Below are 27,897 nucleotides of genomic sequence, written 5' to 3'. Positions count from 1 at the left end.
TGCCTCTCCCTGTGTTAGAGTGTTCTCACCTTCTGACGTTAAGCAGAGCAAGAGGAGCTGCCTCCTTTGAGGCCGCAGGCAGGGGTGCGCTAGCCTGGACTGGCCGGAGAGGATACGACTCCTCAAACCCCTGTCCGTAGCGGCACCCTTGGCAAGGGCGCTGGGATTGCCCAGTGCCCCTCTGGGTCTGGGCGCCGCCAGGAGGGAGCCCCCCTTTTGGCACCCCCTGCGCCTGCTCCGAGGGAAGCGGCTGCCCGGGGCCGCCCTGCTCCATTCGGCCTTTATCAGCTGCTGAAGGCGCAGCAGCAGCTGTCCCCGGGGAGAGGCGACCGGGGGAGGCAGGAGCGCTCTGCCTCGCTCCTGGCAGACTCCCTCCGGGAGAGAGAGGCCTTAACCACACGCTGACACACCCGTCCTCACCCTGGGCAGAAGGTGGGGCTGGTTTCGTGCTTTAACATCCTCTCACTTTTCAATTGCTATGGCCTCCCCCTGGAGATAACCACAACTATAAAGAGAAAGAAATCAAGATGAGGGTTTTGATCCAAAATGTATTGCACCACAAATTTCAGAGTGTTTCATAGTACAGTCCATATTTACAGCATAGAAGGAAAGAGCTCCAATGGCCATCGGAAGGATTACGTATACCACTGCTCTTGTACAAGGGAAAGTGCATTAGGTTTTTAATATACGTATACACACCATTCTGGCTCTGATACCTAAAGAAAAGTCAACACTTAAGAACTAGGTGATGGTAAGTTGATCCTGTATGAGCTGAAGCCGTGTTAGTGAACGTATCATCTCGGATTCTGCCACTCTCCTCCCGGCTGCTGTACTGCCGTTCTCGCTGCTCAGCAGTACCCTTTCAAGGCAGGATCAGCACAGACCCATTAGTCACGCAGCAGGCATTGGCGTGAGGGGAGAGAGTCCTGGCCCTGGTCTCAGGTCCCACAGGAACACGCCAGGGCGAAGGGGCATTCTAAAGGAAAAGACCTTAGAGGATAAAACCTTCCCAGAATGAACAGGGTTATCCTGCCCCGGCTTTGTTTCCGTAGAGAAACAACTGATAGACGTTCACTTTTTGATTGTCTGTTTCCGTGTCAGAGCAGAGATCTGCTCTTCCATCGACCCCTCCAGGCTGGCGGTAAGTGCCACGGCTCGGGTTACTGGAGACTGTGTTTGGACGAGCTTTAGTGTACTAAAAAAATCCGGTTGGTTTTCTTAATTTCCAATAAACAACCTGGCTCTAAACTGGAGCGTCACTTGTGCCAAGGTAACAGCGAGTACCTGCCTCTGGGACAGGGCGGATTACCAAAACCGGGGGAGGGCAGCGGGGGTACGGAGCGGCAGCACCTTCACCCCGCCTCCCGGGAGGGTCCCCTCCCCTGCAGGGAGCAGCTCCCGGGCTGTCACTCCAACGCTACACCTCGACTGCCACCACCCCCGTCACCCAGAGCCCTGGCAGCGCCGTTCAAAACCTGAACCGTGACTCTATCTCCATTAGAGGACAGGCTGAATTTTTTTGAATATATTTAATAAAAGTATTGTCAGTAACACAAACCTCACTGTAAGAGGATCACCAGGATTGCAGCCTGCTCATCGAGTCCCACACACAGGCAGTTTTTTGAAAATAAAAAAAGTCCCATTTTTAAGAAGTCAGACTTACTGCTGCTGCTTCCCCTTTCCATCGAGATTTCTCAGTGCTGCTGTTAACTACGGGCAAAATTGTGCTTCCACTCCACGAGGCAAGTGCCCCCTTGGTCCCCTTTTCTTAAGGGGGAAGGAAAGCAAGCTGCTGGAACCAAGATTTATTCATTAACAGCTGAATTTTGCCCCCAAACCCAAAAACCTCACGAGCAGCGTTTCTTTTACCAAGTAGCTAGGGCACAGCTGACAGCCCTCTGCATGTTCGTAACAGTTTTTAAGCGTATCTGAAGTACAGAAAACCACAACCAAAGAGGCAGATACTGGTTATGAAGATTTGTTGCTAGCAGACTGGTAAGAAAAAAAAATAAAAATCAAAGTGTTTAGTACCAATATTCTTCATCCTTTGTCATTATTATATTTTTTTTTAAATAAAAGGTATTCTCAGTGTGCATGTACAATACCTGGAATTTAGCTTTAAAAATCTGCAACGGTTTCCTACCCCTTCTTCCCACTGCTAATAACCTACGGTACAGGCTGATAGGTTAGTTTTAAAGGCGACTGAGTATTAGGTACTATAATTAAGACCATTTTAAATATTATTTTTCTTTAAGAAAAGTAAAATCAGACAACTCTAAAGTTGTGCTCTCAAATTAAATAATCATCATCAACATGCAGCCTTCAGGACTGCAGGCCAGGATATATGCACCTTAAATTACACAGTGATATGAAAAAATGCGAACTATCGGTTAGGTCAGTGTAACAAGGCAAGGCAGATTTCTTTTTTGGTTAAAGCTCCCACTCCTGTCCCTTGAAAGGCTCTTCGAACTGCCAAACACTCGGGACAGCGCTGCCAACATTTTTTTCCCATCGCTTGCTTTCCACAGCGGGACGAGGAAGCTTTACGGCGCCGAGCTCCCGGGCTCTGCGCTCCGCCCAGAAGCTGGGCTCCCCGCCACGCCAGACGCACGTGTCGGAGGCTCCAACCGCCAGCGCCGGCACCCGTGAGGTTACCGTGACCCTTCGGTGCCAAGAGCACACGGCGGCGAGCGCAAGGAGCCGACTTCCGTCAAGGGACCATCAGACAACGGTCCCCGAATCCAGCCCAAAGAGGGGTTTCAGTTTGTAGTGAGAGTTCCTCCTTGCACAGTATTAGTTTTGTAAACAGCATCAAAAGTTTTGTACAAAATACTGCAATGACAGTGATTAAGACACACCTGAATTAGTGTGTGCAGCGTGCTTTTCACAGAAAAAAGTGGCTAGATGCTGACTGCCCATCTTCAGGTTCCCTTAAGGCCACAGCGTCCTTGGGCTCGAGATAGACGGCCGGATACTGCCTTTTGGAGATGGCTTCGACCCAAACCATGACATCTAGGACAGGAAAGCACAACACACGTTACGCTAGGCTGACCATTTCCAAAAGCTGGAGATCTGAAGAAGAATGGGGTGCACGGGCACCTCCCCGTCACTTGATGGAAAGAACTATTTACGAAACAGAACGCTGCAGACTTCAGACTCGGGTGAGGGCACTTTCACACAGCGAAATCTGGCAGAAACAGCATCCATGTTCCAGAAGGGAAGAGGGCTGGGGGTTACCCTTACGTACAATCTTCCAAAGTAAGGACGAACTACGATTCTACCGTCCGTTAAACACAGGACCTTCAGTCCGCCTGGTACTGAACTGCTCCCTGGACAGGATGGCGCGGAAGCCTCCCGTAGCTGCGATCAGGCAGCCCGAAGGTGCCCGGCCTACTGAGCGGGCAGGTGCACGCAGGAGTGCAAGGACCTGGGGCAGCACTCGTTTCGGAACACTCGCTAATAACCACAGAGCCAGGGACACACAGGGGGGTCTCCTTTTATGCAGTGGAAGGAGAAAGAGATCTAGGTGTCATCAGCCCAACGTCAAACAGCAAACCAAGATTCGGCTTCCTGCTTTTGAACATGTGGCTGCACTCCAGCAAGGAGCCTCTAGCTTCCCTCCACGGACCAAGTCCGCTGGGCAAACCTGTGCCCTTACTCCTTCTCTGAAGCACTTGGAAAGTTGCTATTTTCCGTGCTGAAATGGACACTTTCTGACATGTATGTATGTGATCAGCTAACATTTCAATAATAAATGACATTTATTGGAAAAGATACTGTTCATAATCTCCCAGCATCTAAGAGTTTTCATTCCATCTGCAGGGAGTCCTGTTAGAGACTACAAGTGGGACAGGACCCTTACCTTGTACTCCAGAGTTTCTTTAAGCATGTTTTCTTCCTCTTGCGAAAAATTCAGTAACACAGACACAGCTTTAATTAGATGGAATGCCTGAAAGAAAGCACAGGATTTTGTTGCTTAGGGGGCTCTCAGGCTCTACGTCCTGACTACGGCACAGCACGGCTTTTCCGTAGGTTCGGTCACACACTTCCTAGTCACCGCTGTGACGCGCAGAGCAGCAGCCTTCCCTTATCCCCAGCTCCACCAGACTGGGATGGCCTGCACCTCAGTTCCCCTGCCTGTGTTTCCCGGCCTTCTGGTCTGTAACGCTGGTTTGTGCACTTCGGGGGCAGAAGCCAAGGGGGAGCCTGGTTAGTGAGGACAGAGAAGCCGCTTGGCTCCTGCGGCATCCCAGGTGCTGTCAAGCTTTGGGAAGCTGCTCCACCAGCAGGCAGGCAGGCGGGAACCCGCCGTGCTGCAGACGCGCTGGGGCGCGTTCACGCTACAGCAGAACTATTCTGAGTGGGGGCCACAACGCAGAGTTAGCAGAAAACAGCGCTCGGGGTCCCATGGAGTTGCACAAGTATGTCTTGACCTTACCCACGGACTGGTATTTCAGCAAACTATACTGCTGGCACGAGGTTTTTACCTTTAACTTTTTGGACACAGAGTGGAGGATGTGAAGGAGCTCCAAATGCACAAGGAACCACCTCCCACAGATCAACAGCAAGTGGTTTATGGCTTTCTCTCGTTGGGTTTTTTTTTCTGTCTCTCTTAAATGGACAACACTCAACTCTCATGACATACTGCACACGCTTTTTAGAGTAGTGCAAAGGGAATCTCTTGTAGCTTCACCTCTTTAATTTCAAGATATAAAAATTCACATTTCCCTTTCACTGAGTTCATAATAATCTGTACTTCCAAACAGATCATTGTAGCTATTTTGCTTCACTGTGCTGAATCAGTCAACAACCTTTTAAGTGCAGAAGTAGGGAACTGGCACAGAAGTGTCCTCAGCAGGTCACAGGTGTCAGTTTTGAGGGAAAGACAGACAGAAAGAGAAGGTAAGGGTGGATCTTTACCTCAGATTCCCGGCAGGACATGAATTTTAGTACAACGTGTTTAAGGTATTCAAAGTTTATCTCCCTTGAGTCATTTAAATCCGAGTTGTTTGTGACAGTCACAGAAGCATTAGGCACTTCAGAATTTGCTTTTTCACGTACTTCAGGTACCTCACTGTCAGGCCTTATTTTCTAAAAAAAAAGAAAAAGAGAAGCACATCACAGACTGTCAGCTTGACACTGGGAGAGGATCCGGGCCCGAGATACCGAACCCAGAGGGCTTGTATCCACAAGGTGGGTACAGCCTGGGTGTCAACAGGACCAGCTCCTTATCCTTCACGGGATCACAGCAGAGTCTTCACCCCTGCCCAGGCTCCAGGGGTGTTGCTGTTGGCGTAACACGTACATTACCCAAACCAGCACGATTTGGCTCCCTGGCAGAAACTATCACCTGGTAATTCTCACTTATCGCTAACCTGCTCTGTGCCCTTCAAACGTGGGCTTTCTCCAGAACAGTTTTCAAGTTCAAAACAAAAATAACCGTTTTTAAACCTCCGTTAACTTTTTGTCAAGTTTTTCTTGGAGAGGAAAACTATTCTAAGAGGGATTAAAGGGAGGCTTTCCCTGGGGCAGGTATCACTCCCATGGTAAAACTAAACTGAGTGGCAGGTAAGTAGCAACCAAACCTCAGCTGTTCACTCCACAGAAACGTACTAAATGGCCAAGAACACCGAACACTTCTGTAGCTAAAATTCTCTGTTGCAAGAGCTGAGCAGTGATGGCTATCTGTCACGCTCTCCATCCAATACAGAACCCAGAATAACGCACTTCCTTAATTTAAGGGTTCCCTGATCTGCCTGCAAACACGAGGGAACTGCAGACAGCCCCAGTAAAAAAAAATCACACCCTCGCTCTCAGTCAAGCTTTTGGAATTAGTAGTACAAGCAACTGTCAGTACACACCAGCTGAGGAGACTGAAGGAACACAACCCTTACCAGCTCTTTCTGGAGGGTTTTCTTGAGTTCTGCCATTCGTTGCTGTAGCTGCTTTATCATCTGTAAGCACAGCAAAGGATAGGGTTAACACAGTGTTCACTGTCAGGACACGTTTTGACCCACAGATACCTGGAAAAACCCAGGACAAACAAGTGTAACGAAGGAAACAATCATTAAACCACGTTGACAGCTCTGGAGAAGCAACCTGAATGTCCTGCCCTTTCTGGCTGCACACATTAGCAGGCACGTGACAGGATACTTGGGCTTTTATGTGACAGCACAGTGGAACTGAACTGAATTCACACAAAAGGGCTCTGCAGGAAAGCTGGAAACAGCACTGTTTGGTTCATCTTTCCTCCAAAATAGGTAAGGATTCCTACAATTCTGGCTGCAGTTTTTACCTGCTGTTGCTAGATCCTTGTACAATCCAGAGGGGAGAAAAATTTACTCACAAAATACTGGATTCAAATGGGATCCCCCATTTTGGTAAGGCCGTCCTTCTAAGGCTGCAGCACCAATTATTTGGCTTTCTAATCAGAAGGGGAAGGACTAAGAGCTGTTTCTGCTGTTCCAGTTCACCTTGTTTTTCTCAGCAATTTGCTGTTCCAGCTCTCTGTTATCCTTCTGCAGCTGAACGACGTCTGCAGCTGCTACCTCTCCGTTCTGTTCGACCACACGGCTCTCTGCAGAATGGAAATGCTTCTTGCCCAAGGCTCTCGTCAGCTCCTCTGGTTCTGAAACCTGAGAAAATGAAGAGAGTGACCTGGAGAGATGGCATCACGTTTGCAGCCCGTGAACACTCCCCAAGGAGGAAGCTAGACTTCTTGGCTGTTTAGTGGGGGGATGGTGGCAGCTGCTTTTTTAAACCAGAAGGCACTAGAGGCCATCTAGTTGCCTCCATCTCTCACTGGCCTGCGTATTAGTTTTGGGTCTCTGTCTCATCGGTTTCATACCGGTTCTCTCAAGACATTTTGTGCATCCAGTAAAAGAAGGAGTTCTCTTTCACAAACCAGTCACAGATCTCAGAGGAAACAGCTTTCTTGAGGAGACATGAACAGGTAATGGTGGTCTGCACTGCTGGTGTTTCAGGCCACGAGCACGCTGCCAGAGCAAACCGCTCCAAGCACGCAGCGGCAGGCACGGCAGAACTGGGGGTCTCTTGCACACCTGCTTGTTTCCCCGAGAAGTCGGAACAGATCAGATTTGCACCCGCACTCACGTTTTTCTCCTGTTCTCTGGCCAACAGGCACTCCTGTATCTGCAACTTCAGTTCCTCGATGGCCTTTCTCGCCGCTTCTTCCTGCTCCGCTGCTCGGCTGTTGCTCGCTTCTATGTCAGACTGCAACTGGCGCATTTGCAGCAAGGCAGCTTCACGGTCTGAGAAAGGAGAGTCCTGCTTAGTATCAGTCTACTGAACCCAACGGGAGTTTCTCACAATTTTTCTTGAACAAAGCACGTTACAGTGACAGCAAATCCTGACTTCTTTTGCCTTGCTCCGTTGTAAAGGCAGAAAGATGATGGAATTTAAGCCACCCAAGCTCACGTGCGTGTTTTCCCAAAGGAGCAGCCAACTGTCTGAAAGTCCGGGTGACTTTAGTACTTAACAACAGAATTATCAATTAGACCTGCTCTAACAGGCCCCCACCAAAAGCCTGTGTGACTTGTGCTGTGACTGCACAGCAACACTCGGGGCCGAGCTGCGAGCACAAATGGCTGGCTGGCACAAATGGCTAGTGACACGTGGCTAGTGACACGTGGCTAGCCAATGGAACGGTGCAACAAGAGGCAACGGGTTTGTTCCCTCTCTAAATAGTGGCAAGAGAAACACGGTGGGGTTAGGAACCGAACGAAGACGGCTGCACTTCATTCGTTGGTGTGACTGTGGAGCCCCAAGTGGCAGCTGCTCTTTAAGAACGTACATAACCTTTCAAGCAAGGTCAGTTGTTAAAGCGGTGTAATGAAGTAGCAGGTTTTGATCTGTATCATTTATTTCACGTTTTGCACAAAACAATCATTTCCAAAAAGTACAGCAAGATTCGTTATTTTATGGTGTATAAACATAAGCCTTTGATTTTAAAAAGTGGTTTTAAGGATACAGTAGAGAGACTGTCAAATTGTTACTGAGGGATACAAGATTTTGAACATTCTAATAGATTAAGTATGGAAGAGAAATCTGGAATTCTTACGATCTACCAGGCAAGCCCAGAACTAGAGACAGTACTTAGACAGACACAGCTGTCTGGGATACAGTAAACTCATTTATTCTAACCTTGACTGAGTTGGCTTAGTTCTTCCTTCTGTTTGAGAAGCATATCACATTTTTCATCAAGCAGCTGGTCTTTTTCCTTTATTAAGGCAGCCAGATGTGAAACCTTCAAAGCAGGCAAACAAACAAACAGAAGTCACTAAAGATACAAAACTAGAAGGCGGCATCGAAAGATTTCAACATCTCTCACAGGTTCCGAATTTTTTCTTTGGGGGGTGGGGGAAGGACTGGAGAAGAATTCTTGTACCGGTGACCAAGGCAGCGGCTGGACTGTACAACCGGCAGGGGCTGCCTGAGCTCTGTGCGAGGCACCGCGCCGCCTCGGGGAAGCGGTTTGTGGGGCGTCAGCGCTAGAGGGAACGCACCGTGGGCGCCTGTGACCTACCGGAGACTCGCAGGAGGCACCACCTCCGCAAGGCTGGCCTCACTAAAAGCACTGCAGCCAGCGTGCTGTGAGAGCCAAACCACAGCTGGCTTCTGACACGCTCCGTGCCACCCCCCCAGCTTGTCCCGCAACCAGCAGGTGGCAGCTGTACAGCCGCCACCGAGCAAGACCAGGGATCACCTTCAAGCCTTTCACACACCGCCGGACCCAGCGAGCACAGACCTACGGCCCTCCCAGAAGAACAGAGGAACGGGAAGATGGGAGAGATTCAAACTCGCTCTGCTGGCAGCTCCCGGCTTAAGCAAACCCAAGTCACACCATCCACCATGACCATTGCTAATAAAATAAGAACAAGACAAGACTACCTGGAATTTACATTTGGTTACTGGTTACAACCTCCTCCCTACGAGGAAATCTACAATCTTACACTGCTGTGCTTCAGAGGGACAAAGGTGGGATATAAGCACCAAAAAGAACAGCAGCAGAATGAACAGGTTCCTCTAAAACAAACTGCCAACTAGTCAGTGGCCCAGGACGGCTGGCCCACAGGGACTACGCACCATCTTACAGATTTAAAAGGCTCTGAAATACCAGTCACCTTAATTCTGGGCAAATGTATTCATTTGCTACTACCTGGTCTTCCCCTCAGCTGTTTGCACTCACCTGCCAACCTTGCTGTAACTCTTAAGCCCAGGAACCTGCAGATATCCCTAGCTTTGCAGCCACTGGCGTTGTACATGCTTCCCACGGGATACCTCACCCAAGCTGACGACATTCTTGTGCAGGCCTTTACACACGACACCCTTAAGTTTCAAGTTTACTGAGGCAACCACTGCTGTCTTGTGTGCTGAGGATGTGATTCTGATTGATGTGCCTGACTGTTAGGGTAATTAAGTCCGATCTAGCCCAGTCTGTGACAGGCAGGGACCACCCAAGTGCATTTCAGCCTGTCAGTACGAACCAACCTGCTGTTCTAACTCCTCTCTCTGTTTTCGTGTTTCTTCCAATGCTTTGGCAATTTCAACGCTGACAGTCTCTCTGCTGCTCAACTCATTCTGCAAACCAAAAGTAATTCAGAGGTCACTCAAGACAACCAAGTCAAGTCAGGCTCTCATCTTTAAACCCAAATTTATTAGCAACTAGAATTTACGGGTGTTCTGAGACACCATGATTTACTTCCAAATGAGAGTTACTGGTTTGTTCTACCGCACTGCTGCTATCTGCACGTGCAAGAGCAACACAGAACTGCTGTCAGAGGCTGAACATACCCAAGGCTTAAAAGATCTTTTAGCTTCACGTCTCCGTTACAAAGGAGTAGCTCCTTCCTACAACTGATCTTCACTCCAATTGTGCACCCAAGAGCAGCTACAGAAAAAGCTTTCAACAATCTAAAATTAGTCAAAAGACTGAGTACAAGTTGGTCAGGTATTTACAGGTTTTTAACTTTTGTTTTGAATGCTATGGGTGGAATTTGATGTTGCACTACTCTCTATTCATTACTGCTAACAGGACTTAAAAGCTCTTCCTGCCTGACAATAGGGGAATGTATTATTTCTGCCTGATTTAGGCAGACCCAAGCATTCTGTTTCAGAAAAGGATCAGCCATTTGTCACGCTCCTCAAATGCATTTCTAGGGAGTACCAAAGTTGATGTACAGCTTTACACAGTACATGCAACCTGAAGGTAACGGGACTCCAAGTACTGAGAACGTAACACACCTCGCCGTTAACTGTTCCTCAAACTTGGCTGTTTTTAACCTACGCCACTACCCAGTTAAGTCCTTACCCTGAGCCTGTTCAATTCAGACTCTTGCTTTTTCAAAGAGCTCTCATACTCTTCTCTACTTCCACTTAGATTTTCATTTTCCTTTTCCAACTGGCTCTGTAAAATAAAGATTGTGTAAATACCAAGTACAAGTATACTAATGCTTTATTTAAACCATTAAACACACCAAATGCTCTCTTCATATTTAGTTTCTCAAAGTATGAGACGGTCTGTTACAACGCTAGGAGTGCTGAGGCAACATGCAAGGTCCACAAGCTGTGTTAAAATCATTTTGTGAAGACTCACAGGGCCCACTGAACCGTTTCTGTACTTACGATCTTCTGCTGAGCAGCTGTTTTATCGAATTCCCAAGCTGTTTCCAGAGCAGCAATTTGAGACTCCAGCCCAGTTACTTTCTGATCATACTGATGTTTCTCACTTAAAATCTGTTGCTGTAGTTTACTGCTTTCATCCTCTAGATCAGTTTGCTTAAGAGAAATAAAGAAGGCTATGTTAACAAAATGGTATTTTGAAGCTTTGACAAGAATCAGACACCATTCCACGAGACGTACACTCAAACCGAAGCAACACGATTCCTTTGGCAGCAGCATCATGTGCTCACACACAGACACTAGTTTAGGGGATAAACAGGAAGAAAACATTTGAGTAATGAAACACACACAGAGAAGTGAGTGTCTCCGGAGATGCTGAAGGCTGCTCTGCTACTGGTCGGTGAAATGTCATGCAGGATACTCACCAACTTCTGGATCTTCAGATCCTGCTCAGCAGCTGCTTCTTTGCTCTTTTTCAATGCCTCTGTAGCAATCTGTAGTTTTTGTTCCAGTTCTTTATTCTAAAATATAACCATACATTAAAGTCCTTATCCACTGGCACCTACGTTATTAGGAGAAGTGTACGGCACGTGGGACGATCCAGTAAGGGAAGGTCAACATTAAAACCGTGAAACCACATAGTTCAGAGACCACCTCCTGCTTTTAAAATCTCCTCACCACACCACGCCCCCCCGCCCCCCAACGCTTGCACTTCAGCTATTTGTTTCTTAGGACAGGGAAGACGGGCATGAAACCTCTGACTCCATAACCTCCAGGCCCTTGCCCGCCACTGAAGGAGGGGAGATGACCAGAGACACCGATCAACGGGACCTTCCTTTCAAGGCTACACGGCACATGCAGTCTCACCTTTGGCTGAGGGCACGAGTGCAGCGAGGGGAGGAGGTACAGGGCATAGAGAGGCTGGAAACAGAGGGAGTTTGTAGTGACATAAAAAACCCACTCACCTGTGTTTCCAGCCAGTTCACAGTCTCGGTGTGACGCGTCCTGTCTGTCAGTACCTGCTGCCTGGTTTCATCCAGTTTCTGCTCAAGAGCAGCTTTCTGAAGATTACGTGGAGATGAAGAACAGGAGGGAGGGTGGACAAAGAGGTAAGTTGTTGGTTTTTTTAGTTAACATTGTTCTTTTTATTTCATTAATAAGGTCAAACTAAAATGGAACAGTTATTTTGACATGCACTACAGCTGCGCTCTTGGAAACCAGCAAGTTTGATGCTACTGCACAGGGCCTCCACAGATCACGCTGCCCTGGGGACAACATCATTAACATTAAGAACCCAAAATCCACTGGCATCCTGTCATGATCCGGACGGAAACTCGGAAAATGACGACGTAGCGGCTGATCTAACCCAGGCCAAGTTTAACAGATTAAAACAAACATTTTTTTGAAAGCTTAACTTCTCCTGCATCTCAGCAAATACACAAAGAAGGTAAAACATTTGCTAGCTAGGGCAGTTACTTTCCAAAATGTTTTAGTGCCCCTACATTGACTTTAAACTGGCTCGAGTTTACTAAGCCGAGGTCTTTTATCACAGCAACATCAAGTTGATGTGTCTTGTAGACAAGCCTGACCAAGGAAGAGCACACTTTCCCTTCTCTCCCCAAGGCCCAGCTGGGGAAACGCTGCTCCAAGCTGATTCTGAACAGGAGCACCAGTGCTCAAGAAAGGGATCGAGAAGTAATGAGAGAAAGGGCATCAACCAAAGCTCAGTTCTTTCTGTTTTCAGCTGTTTCTTAACACTTCCGAGGCTCAAGCTTTCGATATACATCCTGTGTGTACACCTGTGGCCAAACCAGCTCCCCTCCCCGCCCCAGTGCCTTGCAAGTCGTGGTAACAGAAGACAAAGCACAAGGAAAAGTGCTCACTGTTCTCTGTAAGCGTTAACCAACGAAACTCCCAAGTTGTTCTGCCTCCTGGGGGGACGTCAAAAAGCTGCTCTTTGGCCTCTAAGCAGCCAGACAACGCAGAAAGACCAGTAAAGCCATCTGTGCAGTGTCGACACGAAGAGGCTCCGGGTAATCCCCCACCCAGCTCTGTCCAGCACAGACAGCGTGCCGATAGGCACCGAAGGGACAAATGTGCCTGCATCGTGTCATCATATATTATTTCCACATGTGAGAAGTAATGTATGTCCTTAACAAGAAAATCTCACTAAGACTGCACTTTTAAGCAATCTATAAATACATAATTACCTCTCTGAGTAGCTCCTGCACGTGTTCATCCCCTGAAAGATTTCTTTCTAGCTTTTTTTCCAAGGAAGACACTTTTTCCTGCAGCTGCTCAGTAAGTTTATTTCTCTCAGCAAATTCAAAAGTCACCTGTGAGAACAAGAAATCACAGAATCTTTTTTTGTACTGAAGCTTTCAGCTAATCCATTGTGGTTTGACTTTAAAAAGTGCCATTAGAAAGAGAAAAGTCGTATTTGAAATGACAGTATGATCCTAAAACACTTTCTAGACACCAAATTTCAAACTCACAGCGCATTACCCAAACATACACAGCAGATGCATCTGAAAACACTTCACCTTTTGCTTGTGTTGTTCATATTCCACCTTCAGAGAGTCATGCTCCACCTGTAACATTTCCAGTCTCTTCTCACAACCAGAACCAGCAACTCGAGCCTAAAAATTTTGAGAAATTACTTGCTTTGAAACTTAGATTTCCAAAACCACATAACTGGTATCTAATCTAACTTCTGCAGACAAGGAGCTCTCAGAATCAAATCTCACTTAACTCAAACTTACATTTTGCAAGTCTACAGAAAGCTGCTGAATGACAGTTTGTAGCTCCTGTTCTCTTAACTCCAGAGCAGTGATCTTATTTTCTGCATTTGTCTCAGCTGTCAATAGTTCATCTCTTCACAGAAAAAGAATAAAAAAAAAGTGACATACCATTTCAGGAAAACAACCTCTAGCAGATAATTCCGCTGCTTATGAAAACAGACTAAGCACCAATAAGATTTTCTTGTCCTAAAAGCCACTGCTTGTTTATACATTTTCCAAAAAAGGTGACAGTTAATCATTCAAACTATGAAAAAAAAAAATAAACCACCACAAGCATACAAAACCCTAAACAGGTACTACTTTAACTGGCCTGAAAAGAAACATAAACTTGGCATTTACATGCACATCGGCGTACCAGAAGCAATTACTCAGTCAAGTCACTACATAAACTCTTTTTTTTGAAGACAGATCTGGGCCTGGAGCAGAAGTGCAGGGGAAATGCACACGCTGCTCCTCCCGCAACGCCACATCCGTACCTCTGCGCCTCCAGCTCCGAGAACCGCTGCTGCAGCTCCTGGAGATCCTGCCTGAGGCCTGTCGACTCGCTGCTTGCAGCCTGAAGCACCTCTTTAGCGTGGGCTAGTTCTCGAGTGCACGCCTCTAACTCCTGCTCTGTTTTGCTCAGAGATTCTTCCTTTTTCAAAAGCTGAATATTAGAACATTATCTTTGACAATACAGACAGCCCGGTAATACTGATGAAGCCTTCTAATCAAAACTTTGCTGTTTTATTAAGTTATGAGCAGAATTAAATGAGATAATAAGTAACTCCCAGAAAAGTCACTGTTGAAATAAACCCTGTATTACTGTATGCACGTACCCACTGATAGGATTTTGACACTGACCAAGACTGTACGCAGGCAAAAGCGCTAAAAAATTAACGCAGAGCTACCACGACTCGGTATTCTAACAGAAATTTTAGGAAAGAAAAAAAAAAGTTTAAAATAGTCTTACCATGTGTTTAACTTTGGCCATTTCCTGCTGCTGAAAGCCCTCCAGTTCATCAATTTCATCTCTTTTTTGAAAAAGGTTCAAACTCTGCTCCCTCATTTCTTGTAACTGTGCTTCAAGCTTTTTTTTTTCCTGATAAACCAAGAAAACCAAAAGGAATCCAAGAATATCTGTACACTCATTTCAAGTCAGGGGGAGTTCAGTCAAACTCTCTAGGAAAGGAATCTTGCCTTGCAGCCCTAATGCTCCCTGATGGTGCTACATGCAGAACTCTGGAACTAAAAACTCCTCCCCGTTCGTGTCGCAGTAGGCAATGTGGAGCAAATTACTGAATGTCAAAAGTCTCCAAAAAAATCCTTATTCATTACAAGGCAGCCAATGATCACCTAACTGAATGGCCAGCAAATAGCAGCACCTTCAATGTCTTCATAAGCAGAGGTACTTTAAACTAGACTAAGCGAACAGTTAGAACAACTACCGGACTGAAATCCCATATTAAAAATCCCAAACAGCTCCATTTATTTTACGAAACAGACGGACCTACTGCAAGACCTTGACGAGGTCACTACCTCCTCCTGCATCCCAGCTGCCTCCTCTGTAATGAAGGGAACTACTGTTCCACCCCTGAAGTACATCTTTCTCATTGCAACCCACCATTCTTTACTTCCCCACTGAAGAATAATTCCAGAAATATCTCCTGAAGCATTGGGGCTAGTAACGAAAGCAAGTGTTTGTCCTCTCCCACTGAACAAAGAGCAAATAATAAAAAGGGCTGAACAGAGCTGAGCTGTAGGAAGTGTGCAGGCTGCTCTTGACAAATACACACACACACACAAAGAAAAACAAAACCAAAAAACAAACCCACACAAAACCCCCAAAGGTTAATTACCTTTTCAACTTGACCCAGTTTTTCCATCCACTCCTGAACAAGAAAGCAGGGGGGAAAAAATAAAATATCACTTTGTAGACTTTCAAGGACAGCAATTATGGGTTAAAAAAAAAAAAAAAAGAATTTGTATTTGTATTTTTAACAGAGATACTAAGTTGTAGTAATGATTAAAAAAACAATCAGCAAAAGAAAAGTAACAGCCGCTGTTTTAATATAGAAAGGCTGAGGAATCATTTACACTACCTGAACACGTAAGCTTTAGGCACGTAAAATAAAACAAAGGTGAGAGCAGGTCTGCTGGAACTGAATCTCACCAAACCCAAGCGCAAGCTCAGCTGTTCACTAGAAACGGCTGTGGGCTCTCTTTAAAAACAGCAGAGCAGTCAGGACAGCGACGAGCCCCACGCCGTTTCGGGCGTTTGAACTCAACACAAAGCACCAAGGTCAGGCCCTCAGACCTCCCCAGACAGCCCAAAGCGGTTTGTCCAAGCTCTGTTACCTGGTCCTTTTTTTCTAAGGCCAAAGCCATCCCTTCAGCCATCTTGGCTCGACTGGCCTGGTGAGCTTCATTCTGCTCCTGAAACTTCCTCATGGAGGCTATCAACAGAGAACCACCAGCTACATTAAAAACTCATCTTTTAAAACAGTTTCTCAATTTTCTGTAAGTTATTTATAACTTTAAAGAGCTGCTTCTGCAAGTAATTAGCCCCATCTTGACTCTCTAGCACTGACGCTGTGCCACTTCTTACCTCACCCTGCTTGCACGTTGGACAAACGCCAGAAATAACAGAATTACTGCTCCTCACTGGATTATAACAAAACTGTAGGTTCCAAAATGATCTCGCCTGCACGTTAGCCCCAAATTTGGCAAAAGATGTACAGGAACAACTTTGTTCAACGGCCAATTCACCGCTACTGCTTTTTACACTGCAAACACGGCAAGAACTTGTGTTTTAAGCCTTCACAACCTAGAGGTGCACAGTTTGGAAGGAAACGATTAAATCATCTGTACATTAAACCTGTTTCCTTCCAACCATTACAATTTCTAACTTAAAAAGAAAAAAAAAAAGGAAAAAGAAAAGTACGTACAATCCTGATGCTTTTCTAATGCATTTTCAAGCTTCTCTTTTATCTTCTGCAAGTTTCGGATCTGATCAGCATAATCTTGTGTGAGGAGGGAGAAGCACAGACCAGGAATGAACAGACATTGGGGAAGGAAATTTTTAGGGGGAAAAAAAAAAAAAAAGAAAAAAAAAAAAAAAAGAAAGAAAGATGAGTGGAAAATGACGATGATTTTCTCCATCAGAAAATCATTCCTGCTGAGGAAAACTTGGGTGACCGTAACAATGACCACAAGCAAACAGTTCTGTACTGGCCATCGGGGAACAGTGGGTACACACGGGAGGGCCTGGCCTGGTGACACACAGAGGGGCAGCGCCAGGGAGCCAAGAGCGATCCCCGCTTCCGACGGCCTCCGGAACAGCAGCCTGTCTGACCCTGCGGAGGAGAGGTCTCTCTCATGGGGGACGCGAGGATGGGGCAATCCGGACACCTGCAGCCTTGCTCCACGCTGCTCCTTGCCCGTCACACAGTGCCCATGGGCTGAGCCCTGGCTGGCGCTGCCGCTCGGCCTGCGCTTGCCACGGCCCTGCCCGCCCAGCAGAACTGGCGAGGCCGGCGGGCACAAACCACCCCAACCAAAACACACACACACCTTGGAGAAGGTTCTGTACCACGGAGAGGAGGATTTACCTACGGATTGGGCCGCTTGCACCAGTCTCCTGACACTCAGAGCCTCCCCCTCTCGTACTAGGCCCCAGCCAGCACTCTGAAGTTTACCCTATGCAAACACGTGAACACTTTGCCCTTGCAAACTCCAGCGTGAAATCCTTTTGAATCCTGTATTTTCTTGCACTGAACAGGAGCCTGATAAGTCTCCAGAACACATTAAAATAACCCTGAGCTGGCTATAATCTCTCCTTATTTTCCAAGCTGCCTACGGGCTCTGGGAAGCAGCAGCACAACACAGTTTAGCCCAGTCTCCGACCCACTCCATACAACAGGGATGGAGGGCAGTGCCAGAGCAGAGCCCTGACTACAGCTTTACAGAGCAAGGTATTATCTTAAAAAGAAAAAAAGCCTCAAAACTGGTTTATGTTGAATCCTTTGCTTTTTCTTCATTTCAAAGTTCACTTCCTTAAGGGTGGCACTGTGTTATTGTCAACATCAGAAAGCTTAGATCCCAAGAGAAACAAACCATTACGTCCACAGAGTAAGTAAAATAAAAGTGGGGAAAGACACAATTTGAAGCTCGGACATGGAAAGCTGCCCCAGCTGTTCAAAAGAACCACATAAACGTGTTGCGGAATCAGCAGAAGAGAGTCAGTCATCTAGAAAAAATCAGTTATGCTGGACGCTACATACAGTACAATCAACGGGGCTGTTACAAACCAATTCTCAAAAACCACCTAAACCCATGTATTTTTAATAAATTAAAACACTTAAGCTTAGAGGAAAATATTTCCTGAAGTAATAGGGTTTTATATGTATCAAGGCACATACCGGACAGCTTGACCTCCAGTTTTCGTATTTGTTCATTTCTTCTGAACAACTGGGACGAAAGATCCTCTCTAGAGCTGCTTCCATCAGAAGCCTTGGTAGAAAAACAATACTCACAGAACTTAGAAAACTTAGAAAAAGTGATCCTGCCATATGCTAACTCTCTAGTAATAAACACTTTCCCCCACCTGGGAATAACCCTTCTGTTTCTCAGGTGAAGGGGACAGCTGAACTAGCACAGCAGGATGTGTAAGAAGTGCTGCAGAAGAAAACCAGTAAGGGCTCGACCAGCCAGTTCTGCACCGCTGGTCCGAACCACGAAATACAACGCTTCTAAAAGAAGCTACAGCTGAAAACTGGTTGTTCAAACCGACCACTGAGGAGACAGCATCATAAAATGATGAAGGGGGGAAAAACCGTGTTTCAGGATGGGTCCAAACAAAAGTCTCTGGAAAAAATAGGTAGAAAAAACCAGTAACGCTCTTCACGTAGGATAAGCTTGCTTAAGCACCAAGTCTTCCCATGCAACACCCACTGCATAACTGACCTACGGTTCTCTGTGGGGCTTTCTGCCCCATACCAACCAGTGTGAAGAGCAGGTAACTGAATACGGCTGAACCAACTAGTTCCTGCAGGTTTTCTGGAAACCGCTCCAGACTTCAGCCACCGTCATTACTGGGTTTCTGTTCTCTAAACTCGTGAGATGGTAAATAAAATTTCTGCAAGAGAATCTGTTATGCGCAGAAAAATTTCAGAAAAAACTCAAGACAAATATATTGCCATTGTAAAATGTATTTAAACATCAGGAGCTCCAACTTTCTGCTTAACAGAACTGGAATTTCAGCTGTGCTTCAGAAAAAACGAGTTAAAAATCAACAGTGTCAGTGACGTCTCCATTTTGTGGAGAGCAAACCCGAACGACGAAACAACTTGCTGCAACACAGCGGCCCTGCTGGCGCCCACAGGGGTGCGACACCGGGTCTCAGTCCGGGTTTTCAAACAGACGATGTCCATCACGGGCAGAGGGGCCAGGGGCTCACAGGGCTTCAGTGAACCCACATGCTCCCGGAATTACACACCGTGATTAAACAATGCTTTGTGGTGAAAGAGGGTTTAAACCAGGCGTTGGAGGAACTACAATAGTTTTGAGCGCAACAAAACTGCACCCACGTGCTTGGGCAGTGACACAAACCGATGCTCGGGTAGGAAGAGAGCCAGGAAGGCACGAGGGAAGCACAGGCCCATAGCAAGGCGACAGCCAACCAGCACCTCGCTTGCTTTCCTGCTGCTTCAGTAACTACTTCAGATACTACAGGTATCTAACAAACAGGTTACTACAGCTTTATTCAATGTTTTATGTCTCTTTAACAACATTCTGTATTGAGACAGCTTTGTAACTCCTGTTTACATGGGAATACCAGCCTCCTGGTTAAGTACTACAGTTAAGATACAAACATTTTCTCTTCAGTACTGAAGTTTACTCAAGCTAATGACTCATCTATGCATTAAGACACACACCTACAAAGACACCACAATACATACTCCACTCGTACACTAGACTTAGGATGGTGTCTGCGAGGCTGTAACAGAAACACTAAGAGAAATCAAAATTCAAAGCAAGGTGTAACTTACAAAGTCATCTCCGGAGTCTGCTCCCACGGAGGTAATGGACTCCTTACTGACAGACCTGGGTATCCTGGCAGCTCCTCCGGGCCTGGGGGCAATAGCTGCCTCTTCTGCTATCTTCTTCTTCAATTTTGCAAACATTTTACCACTCTACAAGCACTGCAATGTCCAGGGACTTTGAAAAGCCACTACCTCCAACACGTTTAACACACTGACGCTCTGTTTAAAGCTTCCAGGTGCCAAGATCTAATTTTGTGCCTCATCCACTGTTTTACCGCGTTTCTAGTTCCATTAAAGCCTTCACAGCCTACCAGCACCTGCAAATTAAAGAGAGATGATTCCCACACTAAAGATTTCCACCCATATTAAACATTTAAAGGTAACCATATGCCTTTTAATACCACACCTGCTATAATACGCTAACAAAAAAGTCACCCAGACCAGAACCTTTTAAAAAAACCCCAAACGAACCCAAACCGCGACAGCGTTCCGCGGCACGGCTGGCCCCGCCGGGACGCGCCGGCGGCCGTTGCGGGAGCGGTGTGCGGGCGGGTCTCTGCAGCCCGGCCCGCACCCAAAGGCGAGCGAAGCTCAGGACCGGCCCGTGCCCCGCAGGCCGGTCCGCGGCGGCTGCAGCTCTTCCCTGAGGCAGCGGCGGCCCCTCCGCCGCTCCCCCGGGGCCCCCGGCCGAGCGCTGCCGTCCGGCCCCGCCGCCCCCCAGCTCCCCAGCCCAGCTCCGCGGCCTGCCCCAACGGCCCGCCGCCCTCACCGCCCATGGCCTGGCCTGGCTTCGCCGCCGCCGGGACCCCGGGGCCGCCACCGTCGCCGCTTCCCCTGGTGACGCTGACCCGGAAGCGCCGCGCAGGCCGGAAGCCGCGGGGCGCCGTGCGCAGGGTCAGTGCGCAGGCGCAGTGGGGCGGGCCGCACTTTTCCCCCCCCGCCGCTTGTCCCGCCCGCCCCGCCGCGCCCCCCAGGAGCCGGCTCGGTACAAGCGTTTGCCACAGTTTATTCACAATAAACTCCTTCGACACGGCCGGCACGGCAAGGCAGCTCTGACAACAGGCGCGTACATGGGAGGGAACGCGAACGGCGCCCGGCGGAGCCCCCTGCGGCCCGGCCCGGCCCGGCCCCAGCGGCACCGGAGCGGGGCGGGGGGGGGGGGGCGAGCGGCCGCCGGCGGAAACAACAGCGGACAGAAACGTGCTCGGAAGTCCCAGGAAAAGGCTCAGACCGTGGCGGCGGCGGCGAGCAGCCTCGCGTCCCGGTGTCTGTTCCCGGCCAGCCCGCTGGGCGGCTCGGAGACGGGGCAGGAGCTCAGCTTCTACTTCTCCCCGAAATTGCCAGCGGTAACGCAAACATACTTTTTTTCCTCCCCACGACACCAAGAACAACGGCAGAATAGTTTCTGGTATTACAGTGCTTTGGCGATTTACAGATCCCTTGCAAAAAAAAGGCTATTTGCTCAAAAAAAAAAAGTTTATTTATACATCTCTATATATTTTAAGGAAAATATGTTTTTACCAAAATACGATATACAGGCACATGGCTGTAAAATAAACCAATTCACTATAAAATTACTTTTGGTAGTAAATAATCTGATTCTCGGAGAGGCAAATGCTCCTTTCCCCTCTGCAGATGGGCGGGCTGAGGCACAGTTCCTCCCCGCGCTCCCTCCCTCTCCCACCTGCCTTCCCCTTATCCTCCTCACTGAGCCTTGCCCAGGGCAGAAGCAACTTGGGCTTTTTAGGCTGCATGAGGTGGAATCCTGCTCCCAAGGAGTCACTTACAAGGGAGAAGTGAGAATAAACACGTGCCAAAGGAAATCCGCGAAGTCAATGGGGCAGATACTCACAACAGGTTTTTCTTCTTGAAGGAACAGCTGCTGTTCCTGGCTCTGGTACGGTCTGCACTGCGCAGGGGGCTCCTCTGGGCCAGCAAGTTGCACTGAAGTCTGCTCCCCACGTGAATGAAACCAGGATCTTTAAGAGCAAAACATCTACGCGTGCATCTGGGCAGCTGGCACTTATTAATATGAGTCAATTGGAATTCAGAGACACTCCTTAATCCCCCAAAAGATCTGTCAGATTCAGAAATCCTGAACTAAACCTCCGCTGTCTTGGCAGAGTAATGGTTTGGGGTGGGGGGAAGTGCCTTACTTTCATTCCTAAATATAAAGCAGATACGTGTGCTCCTCCCCTGCTTTCTATGTGGACGTCCAGATCTTTGAAGCCCTTGCAGTACCTTTGGTCACAGAAACAGTATTGCTCTAAAAGTCAAAGATACTAAAAATGTAAGAGAGCCACCTCAGGAACGTATCATCTTGCTCTGGAGATCTCTGCCTGCGTCCTCTGTGCCAGCATCCCTCACGCGGAGCCTGGCTGCAGCGAGCCTAACGGTACTGGTTGCACAGAGCAGCCTGCAGTGCTGGGTATGAGGGTTTTCCCCTTGTTTCTAAGTGCTGTTACTGCCTGCGGAGCTGCCTCCTCCCAGGAGCAGCAGCCACCACAGATCAGGTGCCAAAACTAAGCCGCCACGTCCCGTGGAACAGGCAGGACTGGAGGAGGGCTCTGCCACTGCTGCCACCGGTGGTCTGCAGTCAGAACAGTCACTGAGGAATCGAACACAGGTAAAGCTTTTACAAAAGAAGCCTCAAGACAGAAAAGCTGTTCAGACAGATTCCAAGCTTTTGAGCTTTCAGGAGAAAGCAGACTTGAAGCACAGCATGGAGTTACAGCACGGGGCAGGGGAGGTGCTTCCCCACAGCACGCCAGGGATGAGTCTTGGAGCGGCACTTTCACCCCGTCCTTAGAGGAGAAGCCTGACCAGAGCTACTGAAGTTGTAGCTTTGGAAGAGGATTATTTGAAGCCTGATTTCCTGTATCCCCCATCTATTTCCTATGCTCCTTAAAGGACACCTCTGCCCATCTCCCTGGGGAACAGTCTTGAGGTGTTCAGTAAGTCTTGACTCGACAGCACCATTTTTATGAACCACCCAAACAAACCGTCCCGAAACTTCTCAAGAAAGCGCTCCGGGGAGCGAGTCCCGCTTGCACAGCAGGCAGTGCTCCGTGCAGCTCGTGCACGAAGCAAAATGACCCGTCCCATCCTGAGAATAATGAAAAACCAGAGCACTGAAGACTCATAGTCCTGGACTCCCCTCTCGTTGTTATTTTGGGAAGCCAAAGGGGAAAACACCAGAGGCAAGGGCAGTAACTGGCTAGATGTTCTGAACCCGGTCTGAACAGGAGCACGCACAAAAGGCGGCTGCTGCGGGAGCAGGCTTCATTTGAACGTATCCCATGCAGGCAGCAGGGAGCCAGGCAGCAGCAGTCCAGTAAGGCCAGTCAGTCCAGTTCACATTCTCCTCTCCATGTGTTACCTATTTACCCCTTGAATTCGGGATTGCCTGGTGGCGGCAAGTCTTCTCCGCTAACGTGAGCAATAAAGATACATGGAGCAAGGGAGAGCGAGACAAGAGGGAAGGCATTAGGCCTGAGAAGAAAAGGATTCATTCTCTTCTCACTTAAAAATGGTTCAGTCTTTGATTTGCTTCCACAGAGAACTGCTAGATACATAAACCAGATTTTTTTCAGTACATACAAGGATACATCGAGAAGGTGCCTACGACCATAGCACACAGCACACAGCAGCACAAGTTTAGAATGACTTAGTAAGTTCAAACAAGACAAGCTTTGACTTGGAGGGGGAAATACCAATATTTTGATCTTCAGTTGCTTTGGGTGAGAAGGGAGGATACTCATCGTAGCTACAGCTAGAGCAGACAGAGGGTATCAGCCTTTTGCTTACAAAGAACAATTTCATACCCCTCCTGACGCAACAGCAGTGAAATCTTTATCGTTTCAATCTTTAGCCCTGCCCGCAGCGTGCCTCCTGAACAGAAGGTCAGTAGGCGAGAGAGGGAGGGGCCTCAAGAGTGAATTTTTGACTTGGACAGTCATTGCTGTTAAGTTTAGCTTCTGAACTAATTTTCAAGGCCTTATGTTCCCCTCTGACATTCTGGCTGCTTCAGGGTTTTTTTTGCTTTGTTTTGTTTTTCAAAAAGCGCCTTCTCCCCTGATTAGATCTGCCTTGGTAACGGGCAAACAGAGCCTCTTCTTCGGGCTGCAGAGTGGATTAGAAGCCTCTCGGATCACAAGCAAGGACTCCTCCCTTCAGCCCAGCGAAAACGAAGACGGGGTCCCTGAGGCTGTCCCAGGCAGTTAACAAGCAACGCCCCACAGAGGTTCACCAGCCCCCACTGATGGAACCATCATCACCCCTGTGCTCAGAAATAGCTTACTCTTTTCCAGCTACATGGAACCAACATGAGAAGAGCTTCATCAAAGCAAAAGCTAAAGCAAATCAAAAGCATTTGGTTGGAAGGCAGTGAGTTGGGGAAAACTAAATTCCCCTTTTCCACGCCAGTTGAACACTGCTGGTGGAGGGACAGCAGGCAGGGCAACAGATAACCCAGCTCTCGCTGCTGCATTAAAGGCTTTCTGTATCTTTAGCTTCTACACACAACCCCAGGTTTTAATAACTGGGGACCAGGAAGAAAGGCAGATCATCAGCTTCACAGTTAAGAATATATGAATCTTATCAGTGTAATACAGACAGGAGTACTCATTCCCCTGGCTAGCTAAGGCCTCCTGTACCTGAAATCCGTTCTGAATTACTTCAAGGTCCAAGTGTACGTCCCTGGAAACAGCAAAATACAATGGCAGAGGAGCCATAACCTTTACTACAACCACAAATGATCTGCAACACCTTGTGGAACGCACCCAAGATGGCGTATGTGTGTATATATAAATTTTGTATCTAGACATTGGACTGTTTCATTCTTTTTAATACATATACAAGTACCTATACAAATATACATATTTACAATTTACACCAGCCAGTAGATGTATGTGTATTGTACATATACACACAAACGCCTAGAATACACATGCACACACACAAACACACACTCTGTAAAATAAACTCCACGTCCCAGGTAACAAAGTCCTGCCAGAGTCCAAAGAAGAGCAGCACCAAGTGGTGGGGGCTCAATACACCAGCTTCAAGACTGCTTAGAACAAACACTAGCATTCACAAAATTTTTTACACTTGGGAAATTAAAGGCTGGATGGCATAAGCTTCAGCCCAGCTACAAAGAACTTTCATGCAAACCTCCCAGCTAGACTCCAGCAATTCCTGCTGTTCCCTACTGTGCTCTCCTCGGCTGATGGGGTCCACCAGTGCTGCCCTGCTGCCCTTAGCTGTTCGTCTGACTAGATCACACCCTGTGACTGCACTGCAAACAGGCCTACCAGGGTAGTCACCAAGTTCTGCAGGGTTTTTTCACCTAAAAATAGAGGAATGGCTGGGGTTCAACATAAAAGCACTGATCAGACTTGTCCTTCCACTTCTTTTCTAGCAGCCCATGCAACAGTGACAATGGACTTTTTCATTTCATAGTTTCAAATATTTTTGTTTCCTTCTCCTTGCTCACACCTTCACTGCCAGGAGCTGGAGGAGGTCTGCAAGGAAGGCAGCACAGTCCAAAGGAGTCAGCAAGGACTTCTCCCAGCAGTCAGAAGAGCCTTCTCCAGCAGGTGCCTTTACAAAGGCCACTGTACTCCCCACCACACCCAGACTGAGCATGACGGGCTGAGGGAGCCTGCAGCGCTGCCACACATCACTACAGCCCCTCAGTTTTACTGGTTCAAAGACAGGACCACGGTGCAACGGTGGGCATGCAAAACATTGACAGGGCTGTCTGGCAGCACCCCCGGTGTTTAACCTGCGAGAGGAGCATCAGCACCTCCCCTAGGACACAGGGGTCCAGCCCAGATGGGGCAGACAAATGAGCGGTAGGAAGGAAGGGCTCATATTCAGCACTATACGGGATGTTCTTTCAGCTCCTGCAAGGGACTGGGAACACTGGGAGCCACACATTCCATCCACACACGGGAAGGAGGGGTAACACCTGCTGGAAATGGAAGAATTTCTGTCTAGTACCTCAAAAAGAAGAATGCCCCTTCCTCCCTGGACCACTGTGGCAGCAATACAAATGGCAAGATGACCCATATTACAGCGAGAGGTGGGGGCCAGCTTTCGCGGTTTTGTCATCTGTTCACCTGCTACCCGTCTGCCCCGTCAGGCAGAGTGGGAACGGTGTCCTTGGCCAGCAGTGCAAAGTTCGCATATAAAATTGCCGTGCCAAATTTATAGGGAGCATTAAGTATCTTTACAACTTCACTTGAAACCCACTGCTCCGAAAGCAACTTAATGGTCCACAGTTTTGTCTACTTACTTGCCTAAGACTGAAAAAATATATTTGTTATGAAGGACTCTGTTTTATTGCTATTGTTGGTTTGCACTGTGTGGTTCCATCTTTACCATTTCAAATCCAGACTCTTTGGGGATAAAATATTGGTTTTTCTATTGATTTTTTTTTTTCCAATTTCTTAAAATTGTATAAAAATAAAGGATTTCCACAAATGTGGGCTAAAGGTAACCAATAATACTTCTCTGCTTAGGATCAGCTGTTGGAAATGTGGTTGATAGCCACAAGACCAGAAATAAACCTCTAGTCATTCTTTAGTTTAACATTTAAAAGACGTGAAAACTTCTGCTTATAAAATTGACCCCATACAGAATGGAACAGCTAAACTAACAGCTGTTTATTATTACTTTTTAAAATAATGGTCCTAAATTTAAAAATAAAATCAAGTACTTCCTTTTATGATTTTCACATTATAAAACTGCACCATTCAAAATCTGTGGCCAGGGAAACCCCCTTGCAGTAAGACAGTTTCTTTTAATAGTCATCGAGGGTGTTTTCCAGGAAAACATTCCTAACATCCAGTATGGAAGCCAGCTCCAAAATGTGCTTTTGGAGGTGAGGGTTCTCCACCGTTTCATCTCTTGGCAGCTGAGGATAAGATTCTGGATAATTTCGAGTCTCCTGCTAGATGACAGTGAAAACAAAGAGAATCAGACATTCATGTATTTTTACACCCTTTATGAAGAAGATTGCAAAAGGCCAATTTCACCTAAGAGGCACCTGCTTCGTTTCCCCCATATCAGAGCAGCCTAGGTAGCTAACGTAGGCTTGGAAAGCTACTGGATGCCTGCACCCAGACCAGAGGAACACGGTACCTTTCCGTGCTTCAACTTCCCTTTTTGTCTGCAGCCTTTGAAATGGAGCAGGCAGTTTATACGCCAACACTCACATATATAAAATGGTGTAGACCCAGGAGCAGACTTTGCTGTTGGCACAGCATTAACCAACAGGGAGGGAAAATACCATCTTCCTGTTTAGCTTATGCATTTACACTTCAAAGACCTTTCCAAATCCATTCACACTAGGATACATTCCAGCAATAACATTCCACTCCTCCCCGCTTCCTCTTATATTCTTGTTCTACACCTTTTTAGTTGTGTAGAAATAATCATCTTGAATTATTGAGGAATTTCACTAGCAGACAAGGCTGTTCAGAGTGACATAAGTGGAACAGAGTGTGTCTGCTACTTGTGTAGAGGAATAAGGCTTCAGTAAGTCAAAGGCTTCAAGCCTTTGGAGCGATACAAAGGCACAGATGCAATGCAAGCTGTAGGCATGAGCATGTGAGCATCAGTTATCTTTCTGAAGTCACAGCGATCTGCTTAGCCCTAAGCCCCTTCCATCCTGAGGCAGTGCAGTTCTACATGCACTGGACTGTCGTTCTCACAAACGGACAGACATCCCTGCGTACCCGGAAAATTTTGTGCATCCTCATGGTAGCCGAACAGAAGATAAATCTTGTTAGAAGCAAGCGAAGAAATTCATCCCCAAAAAACTGAAGAAAGGACTGATCTGTAGAGAAAGCAAAAACCCCTCAGTTTAGAAAGGCTTGGGGGAGGGGGGGCGGGGAGAGATATGGGGGAAACCACTACAAATTCTTCCGCATTCCCCTTACTCACTATTCTGTCCCTTGGAAAGGCCGAGCAAGGAAAAGCAGCAGCCGCTCAAGCTGCAGGCTGAGGTTCAGCGCACGGCTGGGCACGTACCTATGGATCGGGAGTGGGTCAGCAGCTGGGCTATGTCGCGGTTGATCTTCCTAAGGTAATCTTGGCACTTCTCCCACAATCCTCTGCGCATGCTTGATAATCCAGAGACAAATAGGAATGCCATTAAAGGGTTGTTCAGAAAGAGTGTGAAGAGGCTACCCCGCTGAGACTGGTCTAAAAATAAAAATAAACAAACACAATCAATAGACAGAGATCCGTTGGGCAGATGAAACAGAAAAGCTGTCCCTGCCGCAGGGGGAAGTCGCCACCCCCTGAACCCTGTAACAGAGGAACTACTCCCTTGTGTTAGTTACACCTTCTCTCCGTTCATGGCAGGTCTGTTTTGGTGCATTTTGGGTTTTTTCCAGGGCCCGGGCAGGCAGCGTGCATGGGAT

The 27,897-nt window shown here is 47.5% G+C and overlaps 2 protein-coding genes across 4 annotated transcripts in view; both read right to left on the bottom strand.

The window, feature by feature from the left end:
• Nucleotides 1-530: 530 nt before the first annotated feature.
• GOLGA1 (golgin A1) lies at nucleotides 531-19,754 on the bottom strand. Of its 3 annotated transcripts, XR_015183969.1 has the most exons (23): nucleotides 19,472-19,754; nucleotides 17,843-17,933; nucleotides 16,370-16,444; nucleotides 15,780-15,877; nucleotides 15,281-15,313; nucleotides 14,395-14,523; nucleotides 13,919-14,088; nucleotides 13,404-13,515; nucleotides 13,185-13,280; nucleotides 12,852-12,977; nucleotides 11,607-11,702; nucleotides 11,067-11,162; nucleotides 10,645-10,797; nucleotides 10,331-10,426; nucleotides 9,511-9,600; nucleotides 8,164-8,266; nucleotides 7,114-7,271; nucleotides 6,474-6,635; nucleotides 5,895-5,954; nucleotides 4,921-5,091; nucleotides 3,863-3,949; nucleotides 2,859-3,012; nucleotides 531-976 (listed from the first exon to the last, which is right to left on the bottom strand). XR_015183969.1 is itself a non-coding variant. In XM_009947332.2 (22 exons), exons 1-22 carry the CDS (start codon nucleotides 19,604-19,606, stop codon nucleotides 2,932-2,934), a joined length of 2,418 nt encoding a protein of 805 aa, XP_009945634.1. In that variant the 5' UTR covers nucleotides 19,607-19,754; the 3' UTR covers nucleotides 531-2,931. The 3 variants fall into 3 exon arrangements, 2 of the variants coding, with proteins under 2 accessions (XP_009945634.1, XP_086331709.1); XM_009947332.2 differs by having other exon boundaries at nucleotides 531-3,012; XM_086475583.1 differs by having other exon boundaries at nucleotides 531-3,012; nucleotides 13,919-14,076.
• Nucleotides 19,755-26,189: 6,435 nt separating this feature from the next.
• SCAI (suppressor of cancer cell invasion) overlaps nucleotides 26,190-27,897 on the bottom strand; it is a 42,061-nt gene continuing 40,353 nt past the window's right edge. The window contains exons 16-18 of the mRNA XM_086475725.1: nucleotides 27,503-27,676; nucleotides 27,208-27,308; nucleotides 26,190-26,420 (exon numbers count right to left, since the gene is read on the bottom strand). Coding sequence (XP_086331851.1) covers nucleotides 26,271-26,420; nucleotides 27,208-27,308; nucleotides 27,503-27,676 — 425 coding nt within the window. The 3' untranslated portion in view covers nucleotides 26,190-26,270. The remainder of the gene's footprint in view (nucleotides 26,421-27,207; nucleotides 27,309-27,502; nucleotides 27,677-27,897) is intronic.

This window comes from Leptosomus discolor, chromosome 19 (assembly GCF_034619465.1).
Source record: "Leptosomus discolor isolate bLepDis1 chromosome 19, bLepDis1.hap2, whole genome shotgun sequence".
In the NCBI taxonomy this organism is placed as follows: domain Eukaryota; kingdom Metazoa; phylum Chordata; class Aves; order Leptosomiformes; family Leptosomidae; genus Leptosomus; species Leptosomus discolor.
The sequence above is the reverse complement of the archived record's forward strand: the minus strand, read 5'-3'. Positions and strand labels throughout refer to the sequence as shown.